The sequence below is a fragment of the Heptranchias perlo genome, chromosome 6 (assembly GCF_035084215.1).
Source record: "Heptranchias perlo isolate sHepPer1 chromosome 6, sHepPer1.hap1, whole genome shotgun sequence".
NCBI classification, from domain to species: Eukaryota; Metazoa; Chordata; class Chondrichthyes; order Hexanchiformes; family Hexanchidae; genus Heptranchias; species Heptranchias perlo.
The window spans coordinates 37549547-37562957 of NC_090330.1; the positions used below are offsets into that span (position 1 = coordinate 37549547).

The window sequence follows — 13411 nt, forward strand, 5'->3', positions numbered from 1 at the left end:
AATCCCATAAAAATGCATTTATATTTGTACGGTTATACAAATGAACTATTCCTTTGATCAAAGTACATTCTTCCATACTAAGTATTATCTGTAATTTTGTTAAGATCATGATAAAACTTTTAAACTAAAGGACTTTCAGAACTACAGACTACAACATTACAAAGCACAACAAGAGAAGTGCAACTTATCAGTGCTGATGTATGGAAACATTTAAAAAAAAAAGAAATGTCTCTTCAATTGATTAAAATGTAACACTCCATGCTGCCACAATATGAGCAAGTGTTTATGGAGAATGCCTCCAGTATTCATGTGAATGTATAGCATGTGTAGTCCTTTTTACTGCACCAAATAGAGAACTATTATACTTAAAACAAAGCATGCATACAGTCACCATGGTCATCAAATATGCTGGTTGTGATCAGAGGTGAGGCAGTGATGTGAATCATGGCAAGACCAAGGTTTACAGATTCATTAGACTCTCTGAGGCTGCAAAATGAGGGCACAGGGTCATGTTTGGGTTCTGAAGCTGCTTTATAATCCGCTTGTGGAACTTTTCTCGAACACGATTAAATTCCATTATGTCAAGAGGATCCTCCTCAATCCAGAATTTGTGAAACTCATGCATCAGGTAGCCTGTATAGAACACAGGGGAAAAAAAGCAGATTTTAACATTTCTCCATCTTGTAAGAAAAATATGTAAAGATCAACAAACATTTATTATAATTCAGTTTAATTTGTTCAATTACTTAGATGCCATGAAAGCAGAGCTTGCTAATTTACTAAGCTTCCAATCTACTAAGGGACTTGATATATTACATTGGGCAACAAGAGAGTGAGGTTGCAATAATTGTAACGAGGACAAGTCATTCACAAATTTAATACTGGTGGTTGCTGAGAGCACAGAAATGTTTGGATAATGTATAATGTATAATGAAAAAGGCAAGCCAGAGTTTTCCAGTGCCCTAGTGCATGTTCAGAAACCTTGGTTCTGAAAGTGATGGCTAATTCTGCATTTGAACTTCTACATACAAGAGACACAGCCTTTCCAGGCTTTGCATATCTGGATCTGAGCACCAAAAGACAGTTGAACAGCAAAGTATCATTCACACTACTATAAAAGTTTTACATCCAAGCTTGCAGGTAACATTAATGCGCATTAATGCATTTATGTCGGAAAGAACTACATTTCAACAACAATGATTCTCAACAAAAGACATTTGAGTCTAGAACCTACTTACAGAAGATCTTATGGAAGTGAAAAAGTGATGGTGCTTCAGGGGCAACATTATACAAATGGGTTTTCAATGCCCCACTTAGTAGCAGAGTATATGCAAGGTCAGTGATATTAATTCCCACTATTGCAAATGAAAACCTGTAATGGAGAGAACAATAAATAAATATAAAAACAGCTAAGAATTGAATATTTTTATGTATATTTAAAAATGTAATGGAATCAGGATCGTGTAGCATTGTAATGATTCAGCATTGAGTCAACAGTTCTCCTCACAGTGGGTTCCTATTTGGTAGGGTTGCCAAAGAAATGCACCTAATGGACGCAATAGGAAAAAAAGAATGGCAAATCATCCCAAGTACCATCATACACACCCTAGCAGCCTGTTGTAGAATGTCACTGGAACAGGCCTTAGAAGAAATGGTTTACCTTCTTGGCAATGGAATTGTACACGGCACAAGGACCTAAAAAAGGTCAGGGAAAAATATGCATGCGTGTGTTTGTGTGTGTGTGTGTGTGTGCGCGTGCATAGAGAAGGCAGAGTGCAACAACATTCCTTACGTTGTCATTGGAGCAGATCTTAACAATGTCACATAACAGTAGTTTTATACAAAATATCTGCTAATACAAGGCAGTAGTTCAACATGGTGATAAGAGATTACTAAAAGACAAAGGTACAAATATCTTTTTACAATATTGAGGGAATATAGGCAATTCAGAAGAAGATAGTTTTCCTTTACACTATTGTTGCTAGTAAGAGACTAAACAAAGGTTTTTGCTGAATTTATTGTAAAAATGAATTCCCAAAGCAGATTTTTCTTGGATTCAAATTTTTAAATATAACTTTAGAGGGATAGAATTGAAAAGCAAAGAAGCTGTGTTAAACTTGTATAGAACCGTGGTTATACCACACTTGGAGAATTATGCACAGTTCTGGTCACCATATTATAGAAAGGCTATAGAGGCATTGGAGAGGGTACAAAAAAGATTCACAAGAATGATACCAGGACTGAGAGGATTTCCTCATCAGGAAAGGCTGAATAGGCTGGGACTCTTTTCTCTAGTTAACAGCTGACTCAGTACATTCTGTATAACCAATATAGTAGCAATTATTGCCAAAAACAAACCTGTTTGAGTTGCTTTAGCTTGGGCGTTTACAGAACAAAACTTCAGTACCATTTGCTTAATATATTTTGGTAAAGGGATCACTTTTCCTGTCAGTAAGTTGTTCCTAATAAGCAAATTCTCTACTGCGCCACAAAGCATGATTTCTGTTTCAGAATGGCATTTACAGCATGTAAATACGAAGTGTACATTAATGCTTGACAAAATAATATGCATAACAATCATTTGGCAAATAAATTAGCCGTTTTATGTCTAACAAAATAGGTATAGTAATTTTGGATATCAGCAACTGGGCAATATCTGTGGAAGTAATAGTCCCAGACCAGTTCTTATAAATTGATTTACATAGGAACAGGAGTCGGCCATTCAGTCCCTCGAGCCTGTTCTGCCATTCAATTAGATCATGGATGATCTGTATCTTGATTCCATCTACCCGCCTTGGTTCTGTAACCCGTAATACCCTTGCCTGACAAAAATCTGTCAATCTCAGTTTTGAAATTTTCAATTGACCTAGCCTCACAGCTTTTTGGGAGAGAGAGTTCCAGATTTCCACTACTCTTTGTGTGAAGAAGTGCTTTTTGATATCATCCCTGAGCGGCCTAGCTCTAATTTTAAGGTTGTGCCCCCTTGTTCTTGACTTTCCCACCAGAGGAAATAATTACTCTCTATCTACCCTATCAAATCCTTTAATCATCTGAAACACCTCAATTAGGTTACCCATTAATCTTTTTTATTCAAGGGAATACAAGCCTAATCTAGGCAACCTGTCCTCATAATTTAACTCTTTTAGCCCCAGAATCATTCTGGTGAATCTGCGCTACATCCCCTTCTTGGCCAATATACCCGTCCTGAGGTGCAGGGCCCAGCTGGGGTCTAACCAGAGCTCTGTAGACCTGTAACATAACTTCCACACCTTTGTATTTCAGCTCTCTTGAGATAAGGCCAACATTCCATTACCATTTTAAATTATTTTTTGTACCTGTCCACTAGCATTTAGTGATTTCTGTACTTGGATCCCATATGCTTATCCACAGTTCCTAGCTTCTCAACATTTAGAAAATACTCTGATCTATCTTTCTGAGGTCCAAAGTGGATGTCCTCACACTTTCCCATATTAAATTCCATGTGCCACAGTTTTGCCCATTCACCTAATCTATCAATGTCCCTTTGTAACTTTCTGCTCCCATCTACACTATTTGCTGTGCCACCTAACTTAGTGTGGTCAGCAAACTTAGATATAAGGCTCTCTATTCCTTCATGCAAGTCATTTATAAATATAGTGAAAAGCTGTGGCCCCAGTACAGATCCCTAAGGGACACCACTAGTCACATCCTGCCAATTTGAGTACATACCCATTATCCTTACTCCCTGCCTCCTGCCTCCTACCTCCTAACCAATTTCCTATCCAAGCCATTAGGTTGCCTCCAATTCCATGTGCCCTCATTTTTGTTAACAGTCTCTTATGTGGAACCTTGTCAAATGCCTTCTGAAAGTCCATACAGATAACATTCATAGACACTCTCTTATCTACCACGTTTGTCACCTCCTCAAAAAATTCAACTAGGTTTGTTAGACATGACTTACCCATTACAAATCCATGCTGGCTCTCTCTGATCAGTTCATATTTGTTCAAGTGCTCAGTCACTCTGTCCTAAAACAGATTCTAGTAACTTCCTTAGATTAATAGGCCTTTTTTTTTGTTAAATGGGAAAATTCTACTTTTCCATCATTTTTCTTGCTGGGCTACCAACCATGCCCAAAAGGACAGATGGCCAACATGCTTTTGGGCCTCTTTAATTCTGAACTAGGTGCTGGTTACAGAATGGCATTAGTAAGGCTCGGTTGCAAATTGTTTCACTCATAAGCAAATCCAGCAATGGCATTCTATAACTAATTAGAAGAGATGCATCTTTCCATTCGAGTCTTCTTCTCTCAGAACAAAAGCTCTACCTTGGTTCAGCTCAGCACCATCCGTGGTCAGGAATTATGGAGTCTGCTCTATTTTAAAATAGGGTCCTACCAGTCTACTATGCAGCATGTTAGTTGTGCACTAACTCAATGCACTAGCAGGCCTTTTCAGTCTCCATGTCAAGCTTATCTTTGAATGAATTTCTATGCAAAGTCTAATCTTGCAAGTTATAAAGTACAGTTGTACCAAATATTTATCATCCTTCCTCAACAGATGGTGTTTTCTCAAATAAAATTTTTGAACAGAAGAACGATTAGTAATTATGCATGCAACAATTTATCAGTTGGTTTGTTAATCTTCTTTCCCATGAGAACTTACAAGTGAAATACTCACCCAATTGCCTTATCAAACTTTTTCTTTTCCCATTCTTTTGTATTCATTTTGCTATTTAAAAAATAAAATATTAAAAAAACTTAACATCAATTACTTTTCTGAGACTAATGTCCTTTTGTTCATTTAAAGTCAATTTGCACTGTATTTATTACTCCAAACACATGGCAAGCAATTACATTTTAGTCATAAACATCTGTACACTTTCCAAACTAAATACATTTCATAGGTCTTGTCTGCATCCCTAACTTCATGTACTAGGCAGCAAGTAAATCAGTCCTTATAATAGGTGTTATTTTATTTTGTTTATTTAATTTGTTTAAAGCAGAGAGTTCATGTGAATATTAAAATCATTGTTGTCAAGATAGAGGTGAGAGATAAAAAGAAAAAGTTGGAAAACTGAAATAAAAACAGAAATGCTGAAAATACACAGCAGGTTCATCAGTTCTGAAAGGAAAAAGACTGATTAACATTTTGGATAGAAACACTTAATTGTAACTGAAAATGGAAAGGAGGCAAGTTGCTATAAAGGACTGACCAAAACAAAGAGAAGTGAGAACAACAGGTGATGTTATGGCTCAAGTATTTAAATTTTCATTTAATTTTAGATAGTGTTTCAACTTCCACTTCAGCTTCTGCCTGTGCTCTAATTTTTAATCCCCTTGTCCTGGTATTCAAGTATAGGAGACCTCCAAAAACAGGTACAAATGCATCAGCAGCCAGAAGCAATAATTCAGCAACTAACCTGTAACTCCTGCATGATCCCTTTAAATAATGCTGGTGGGGGGGTCCGCCATGCCATTTAAGACCTGTTCAGTTGTATGAGGTCAAGACAGTGCGTTGGCTGGAGCGTGGAGTTCCAAAATCACATCGTCCCTTTAAATCAGCGTAGCACCTTGCATAATCTCACTACTTTACATGCTGCCGGTGTTTGTTATCTGCGCATGTGGCGTCCTGCACACGTCACGCTGGAAGTGTGCGCACACACCAGAGATGCCATTTTGGGTCCTTAGGAATCCGTGTAGCCCCCACTATGTTTCATTCAACAATTGATCTTGTGCCCCAACCTGCTCAGACTGGATCCTCATAGGGAACATGCATGTATTCAATATATCCAATGTACTATATGGAGAACATCAAGTAAACAAATCTGTAAAAGGATAGGTCATCCCTGCCCTTTCTGCTGTTACATTCTCGTTCCTTCAACCGTCAAAACCACAACCCCTTTTACCAATATCTTGCCTAAGAATTATTTTTATATATGTCTGCATTCTCTTGTAACAACATCATAGTATTCTTTCGAACAAATCCACAGACACCTTGACGAGGTGGCCACTTATTTTACAAGTGAATATAATAGCAAACATTTGAAAATATTTTACAGAATAGTTAATGGGATTGATTGAAGTACAAGGTTCAAGGGAGTGGGTCCAAGCTTTAATAAGCTCTGTGTCCTTATTTTTCTGGTAAAAACACTGGAACCTTCATTATGGCCATTATCAGTCCTATCCTGACGGAATTATTGATCTGCCACAAATGTATATGTGGTAGATACTTGGGCTGTTACTTCATATTAAAACATACAGTCTATTTCTGCTAATTTGATTGTTCCTATTAAATATCCTTATCTACCAATGGCTTTTGTTCCATTCTTTTGATGTTTCAATGTCTCCCAAATGCGCACTTTAAAAATGTATGCACATTAAAAAGTCTAATATCTGATCAGGCAGAACTGTACCAATATAGACTCTCCGGACACTAAATAATTCAGGAGACTTTCAGCGGTACCAAATAAATTATTAGAGACAATTCTTAGAGAAGGTCTTTCCGCATGAACAAGTTACATTTCTGTAGCGCTCCTCACATACAGATGCACTTTACAGTACAGAGGAAAATGTAAGAGGAAACAGGAAATTAGAAGCTTGAGGGTGCTTACAAGGCTTTTGGAAGCAGGGATGGAGCTGGTAAGATGGTGGGATTTAGAGATGGGAATTCCAGAGAGGACAGAATAGTGGCTAAAAGAGTGGCTATTGATGGTGGACTGGTGGGACTGAGGAATGAGGAAAAAACTGGTGGCAGAACAGCAGAGGGTGGTGGGCAGGTATAGATAGGGATTGCTGAAATTGGGGAAGGGATACACAATGAAAACTTCTACCCACCTTGTCATTGAGCGATGTGGAATTTTTACTATGCTACCCAGACACTGATGAGATGTTACATTTTGTTAGCTGTCTAAAAATCCATCCATCTCTGTTAACAAGTCAGCTTGGCTAAAAAAATATGAAGCTGAGAGTAAACCCTTCCATTTAAAAACAGGGAAGAATTTCAGTCCATAAACTCTTACAAAGCAAACAATAGCACCACTGAGAATGGAGTACTGAGACACCAAAAATAATCAGAGTCTGATAGATGAGCAAATTGTGCCATTTTGTGACAACGTGTATCACTTTGTTCTTGTGATACACGTTGTCACAAAAATTTCACAGTAATTAATAACTGGTTATTTTAGGAAAGCTTTTATAATTATTGCCTTGATTTGTGAACTTGCAAGAACACTATTACACCTTGTGTGAAATAAAAGGGAACACTGTTTATTCTATAATTCAGTAGCAATAAAGTCACAATATTTTTTAATATTTTATTTCAAGGTCGAGGAATTTTTTTGGCGTGCTCTATGAAATTTACTCTGGTTAAAAGATCAGATTTTATAGAGCAAATCTATTTTCAAATAATTTTATTTCTACTAATAAGTCTTCTGAAAACATCCAGGCTTTATTATTACGAGCTAGAATGGTCCACTGGAGGGCTGTCCGCCGGGGCCGCCAATGGTGGGGCAAAGGGACCCAAGATGCACAAAAGATGCACAAGAGTCAGAGAACCAAAGAGTGTGGTGGGGATATAAGGTTGGAGGAGGATGCAGAGATAGGGTGAGGCGAGGCCATGGAGGGATTTGAAGTTAAGGATGAGGAGTTTAAATTTAATATACTAGGTGACAGGTTGCCAGTGTAGGTCATCAAGAGCACAGTTCAATAAATAGCTGACATAATGTAGTGTTGCCAGCTCCACCCACATCATGAGAATAAATTTTTTAAAAAGACTTTGTCCTACAGTTCTCCTCCACCCAGTGCTTTCAGCTAGTGCTTTATTTTTGTTGACAGATAAGACTTTACCACCGAGCACAGATAATTTTAATGATCTTGACCTACGATAAAAAAATTTTTTATGCAAACTGATTATTTTGTCTGGTACTTTATTATTTGATCATATGTCATACACCATAGGATTTGAACCCTTCAAACAATTTAAAACTGGAACCAGAACTCACAACTATTTCACAATAGTGATTATGTATAATAATCACCCTCAATCAATTAACCCTCAAATAATCAATGGGCCAATGTATGCCCATACAAATCAAAGGTACCAAGCTTAAAGGCACTGCTGTCTAGTTGAACTGGACTACCAAGCAACTCAAAAAAGAAAAAAAAAGCATTTAAGGCCATGAAGGAAAATGGTACAGAATAAGACGGATTCACGAAAGGACATGCCTGGAGTGCACAAAGGGCATCAAAATGGCAAAGAAATTTTTTTCATTGAATATGGTAATAGAAGTGAAGAATAACAAGAAAAATCTTTTTAGTTATATTGAGAGAAAAGGAAAAACGAGCGATGGACTGAAGGCACTGAAAGTGGGATCGGGTGAGGGCATGACAACTGATTAACACAGGTTGCAAAAGTGCTAAATAAGCTTTTGCCTCAGTCTTTACCAAGAAGGAGACAGGTAACTTATTTGATCTGGAAAGGTAACTAAAGGGTGTTTCAGATTTAAGTGGTAACACTATTTACATTACTACCAGCATGGTTGCTGAACAGCTGTATAACCTTAAGGTGAATACATCTCGGGGGCTGGATAAGATGCATCCGAGAATCCTCAAGGAAATAGGGAGGAAATTGTAGGAACTCTGGCTCAAATCTTCCAGAAATCACTGAATGCTGGAGAGGCCTGGGGACTGGAAAAAGGCAGATGTTACTCCTACTTTTTAAAAAGGTAGCAAAAGTGACCCAGGAAACTACAGATCAGTGAGTTTGATGTCCAGTGTGGGTAATGTTATGGGAGCCCTAATTAAAGATAAGATTATGGAGCATCTAGATAAAAATAAAATCATAAAGATAGCCAATGTGGGTTCATGAGGGGAGGCTGTGTCAATCTAACTTTCTTTGAGGATGTGACAAAGAGGCTTGATAGGGGTAAGGCAGTGGATGTGGTGCATTTGGATTTCAGTAAAGGCCTTTGATACAGTTCCTCTGGAAAGGTTGGTGCAGAAAATAAAGAAAGCGGGAATCAGTGGGAATATATTACGATGAATATGTAATTAGTTGACCAATAGAACCCAGAGGGTGGTGCTACAGGGACTATCATCAGCCTGGGAGAATATTACCAGAGGGGTTCCACAGCAGTCTATTTTGGGAACGCTTTTGTTTAATATCATAAATGATCTGGAGCTAGGAGTCAGAAGCACAATGACTAAATTTGCGAATAGTACAGAGCTAGTGAAGGTGGCAGACTCCAAAGTTGAAGATAAGCTACAGGAAGATTTGAATATACTTGGGAATTAGACAGACAGATGGCAGATGAAATTCAATGCAGAAAAATGCGAAGTGCTTCACATGGGGACAAAGATACAGAAGGGACTACTACTTAAATGGAAAGAAAATAGTGTGCATGGAAAATGAAACTGACCTGGGAGTCCTGATTGGCAATAAATTGAAGCTATCCCAACAGAGCTCGATAACAGTGAGCAAAGCAAATTATATGTTGGGATGTAATAAAAGGCAATATTGAGCTAAAATCATGACACTTTATGAATCTTTGGTACAACTGTACTTAGAATACAGTGTACAGTTCTGGTCACCGCAGTACAAAGAAGATATTGCAGCTATTGAAAGTATATGGAAGACATAACCAGCATGATTGAGGGTATGAAAGGATTGGATTATGAGGAGCGATTATGTAAATTGGGCATGTTCTCACTGGAAAAGAGGTTGAGCAGTGATACGATTGCTGTTTTTAGGATTCTACAGGAACTAGACAATGTAGACCATGTCCAGCTGTTTCGCCTTGTCCAGAACAGTAGAACCAGAAGACATGGCTGTGCTTGAAGAGCAGTAAATTCAAACCTAATCTGCAGAAACATTGGCCTCGATATTACCCCCACTCCCACAACATGCGGGAGAGGATCGGGAGGGGGGGTGGGGGTTAAAGACTTAAATATGGGGAATGCGTCCCTGACATGCCTCGCAGATGCTCATCGCCTTTTTTACGGTGGCGGGATACTTCATTAATGTACTTAAATCAGGACAGATGTCAAGTGGATAATACAAGTGAGAACGAGGCTGAATATAGAAAGTTTAGAGGGGAAGTGGCAAAGGAAATAAGAGGGGCAAAGAGAAAGTATGAGAATAGTCAGGCAGCTAACATAAAAGGGAATCTAAAAGTCTTCTATAGGCTTATAAATCGTGAAGGGGTAGCAAGAGAAGGGGTGGGGACAATTAGGGACCAAAAAGGAGACCTGCTCATGGACGCAGAGGCACTAAATGGGTACCTTGCATCTGTCTTTACCAAGGAAGAAAATGCTGCCAAAGTCACAGTAAAGGAAGATGTAGTTGAGATACTGGATGGGCTAAAATTGATAAAGAGGTGGTACTAGAAAGGCTAGCTGTACTTAAAGTAGATAAGTCACCAGGTCTGGATGGATACATCTTAGGTTGCTGAGGGAAGTAAGGGTAGAAATTGCAGAGGTACTGGCCATAATCTTCCAATCATCCTTAGATACAAGGGTGGTGCCAGAGGACTGGAGAATTGCAAATTTTACACCCTTGTTCAAAAAAGGGTGTAAGGATAAACCCAGCAACTACAAGCCAGTCAGTTTAACCTCGGTGGTGGGGAAACTTTTAGAAACGTTAATCTGGGACAAAATTAACAGTCACTTGGACAAGTGTGGATTAATAAAGGAAAGCCAGCATGGATTTGTTAAAGGCAAATCATGTTTAACTAACTTGATTGAGTTTTTTGATGAAGTAACAGAGAGGGTTGATGAGGGCAATCCGGTTGATGTGGTGTATATGGACTTCCAATAGGTGTTTGAAAAAGTGCCACATAATAGGTTTGTCAGCAAAGATGAAGCCCATGGAATGAAAGGGGCAATGGCAGCATGGATACAAAATTGGCTAAGTGACAGGAAATAGAGAGTTGTGGTGGATTGTTGTTTTTCGGACTGGAGGAAGGTATACAGTGGTGTTCCCCAGGGGTCGGTACTAGAGACCACTGTTTTTCTTGATATATATTAATGAATTGGACTTGGTTGTACAGGGCACAATTTCAAAATTTGCAGTGAACAGTGAGGAGGATAGTGATGGACTTCAAGAGAACATGGACAGGCTGGCGGAATGGGCGGACACATGGCAGATGAAATTTAACGCAGATAAGTGCGAAGTGATACATTTTGGTAGGAAGAACGAGAAGCAGGTTGAGAAAGCGGTTAAAAAAGCATACGGGATCCTGGGCTCTATAAATAAAGGCATAGAGTACAAAAACGAGGAGGTTATCAAGAATATTTATAAAACACTGGTTCGGCCACAACTGAAGTATTGTATCCAATTCTGGGCACCACACTTTAGAAAGGGTGTGAAGGCCTTAGAGAGGGTGCAGAAAAGATTTACTAGAATGGTTTCAGGGATGAGGAACATCAGTTATGTGGATAGACTGGAGAACCTGGGGTTGTTCTCATTAGAGCAGGGAAGGTTGAGAGAAGATTTGATAGAGGTGTTCAAAATCATGAGGGGACTAGACAGAGTAGATAGCAAGAAACTGTTCCCATTGGTGGAAGGGTCGAGAACCAGAAGACACAAGTTTAAGGTGATTGGAAAAAGAACCAAAGGCGACATGAGGAAAGACTATTTACACAGTGAGTGGTTATGATCTGGAATGCACTGCCTGAAAGGGTGGTGGAGGGAGATTTAATCATGGGTTTCAGAAGGGAATTGGTTAAGTACTTGAAGGGAAAAAATTTGCAAGGCTACGGGGAAAGGGCGGGGGAGTGGGACTAGCTGGATTGCTCTTGCAGAGAGACAGCATGGGCTTGACAGGCTGAATGGCCTCCTTCTGTGCTGTAACCATTCTATGATTCTATGAGTCTATACACAGATGGGCCATTGCAGACGCATTTAGTGCCACTTACACCATAATATGATTGTGAGGTTGCCACTGTTGGCAGTTCTAAAGTCAGCAGGTAGCAAGCAATGTAAATAATGTGGTGCTTTTGTTGCCATAGATATAGTATATCATCAAAGGAGATTGGCCTGCACTTCCAATGGGTCATTTCCCTGCAAAAGTGTCCATAATTTTGGCACCTGGCGGGCTGAATGGCTAAAGTGCTCACATTCACTCCATATAGGCCAGCAAAGTAGCTTTTCTGTTATTGGCCTGTTCAGGTCTTGCCCGGGCATCAGAGAAGGTTGCAACACTTCAGAAAAGTTACTGTTTGTTACTTTATTACAAATAAACATTCACATTGTCTTAATGTGGATCCATCTGACAGCTATTGCCATTATTGCAAAAGCACTTCAGGAAGTGGCTCTGCAATTGAAAGTTAGTAACAGCTGAATTAATAGCACCAACGGAAGATGATGACAGTGGAATTGCCTGACAGCCCCTTAACGTAATGAATAATGTACTATCTGAGTGTGGGGAGAATTAGAGGGGTGCAGCAAAGAATGTTTTTTTTCTCTGTATTCCTCCCTAGGATATGGGTAGTTCCATGCAACCCCCTTCAATTAGAAGTGCTCAGGCTGTGAATGTTTCCTACACCACCACAGTTCAATAATCAGCTGACAAAAGTTACATCAGTTTTTTGCTTCATCCATTAACCATATAATGGACTAACACAGCCATCTCATCCAAATCTGAGAGACAGCTATTCCTTGGACTCATACCAAAGAGCATTAGGTTGTGTACTCAGTAATATTACCACTCAGCCCCAGATTCATTAAGCTGGAACACAAGAACATAAACAAAACAAGAAAAGGCTTATCAAGCCTGGTCATTCCCCAAATGCTATTGAGGGAAAGCTCCAGCAATAACATATCTAACATTATTCAACCTTGGCAGGTTGCATTCCACAGATGAAACTTCCAGGGTCCCTGCATAACTGCGACAATGTTATTAAGAGCTTTTGTTCATCTATGTCCATATTTATTCTTATATCTTTCAATCCCATTCTTAGTGTTTTCCACCCAGTCTACTCTTAATGATTCAAAGTTGTTTTTGCATGAATACAATTTGAATTATCCAATAATTTGAATTCAGAATGAAAATAATGCACAAAAGTGAGAAATTAATTCTAAAAATTGGGCAAATTTGAATTAAGAGGATTGGACCGTGTTTGAAATCAGAACTCATCATAAATGTAAGTTTTGCAAAAATAAGTAATGAATTTAACAGCAGTAAACTGAAATGCTCTGAGTCAGCATCTGAAACAGTAGAATGGCACTGTTGGAATCTAGTTTCGCAGTGGTACTAGTTTTCTAATACTTCAGAAGAGTACTTCAGAGGCTGTGATTTTGCTTTGACTCATCATAGTTTGGAGTATATATATTGTAATGGATCTGATAATTTATAAATGATTTTAGAACAAATTAGATCAGAGTAATTTTATAGCCATGATTTTTAGCCAACACTGTAACTGTTCAGGGAAATT

General features: G+C 38.7%; 1 protein-coding gene across 1 annotated transcript in view; it reads right to left on the reverse strand.

The window, feature by feature from the left end:
* Positions 1 to 237: 237 nt before the first annotated feature.
* The window catches only part of elmod1 (ELMO/CED-12 domain containing 1), a 49579-nt gene continuing 36405 nt past the window's right edge, over positions 238 to 13411 (reverse strand). The window contains exons 9-11 of the mRNA XM_067986137.1: positions 4659 to 4709; positions 1239 to 1372; positions 238 to 633 (exon numbers count right to left, since the gene is read on the reverse strand). Of these exons, the coding sequence (XP_067842238.1) occupies positions 461 to 633; positions 1239 to 1372; positions 4659 to 4709 (358 nt within the window). The 3' untranslated portion in view covers positions 238 to 460. The remainder of the gene's footprint in view (positions 634 to 1238; positions 1373 to 4658; positions 4710 to 13411) is intronic.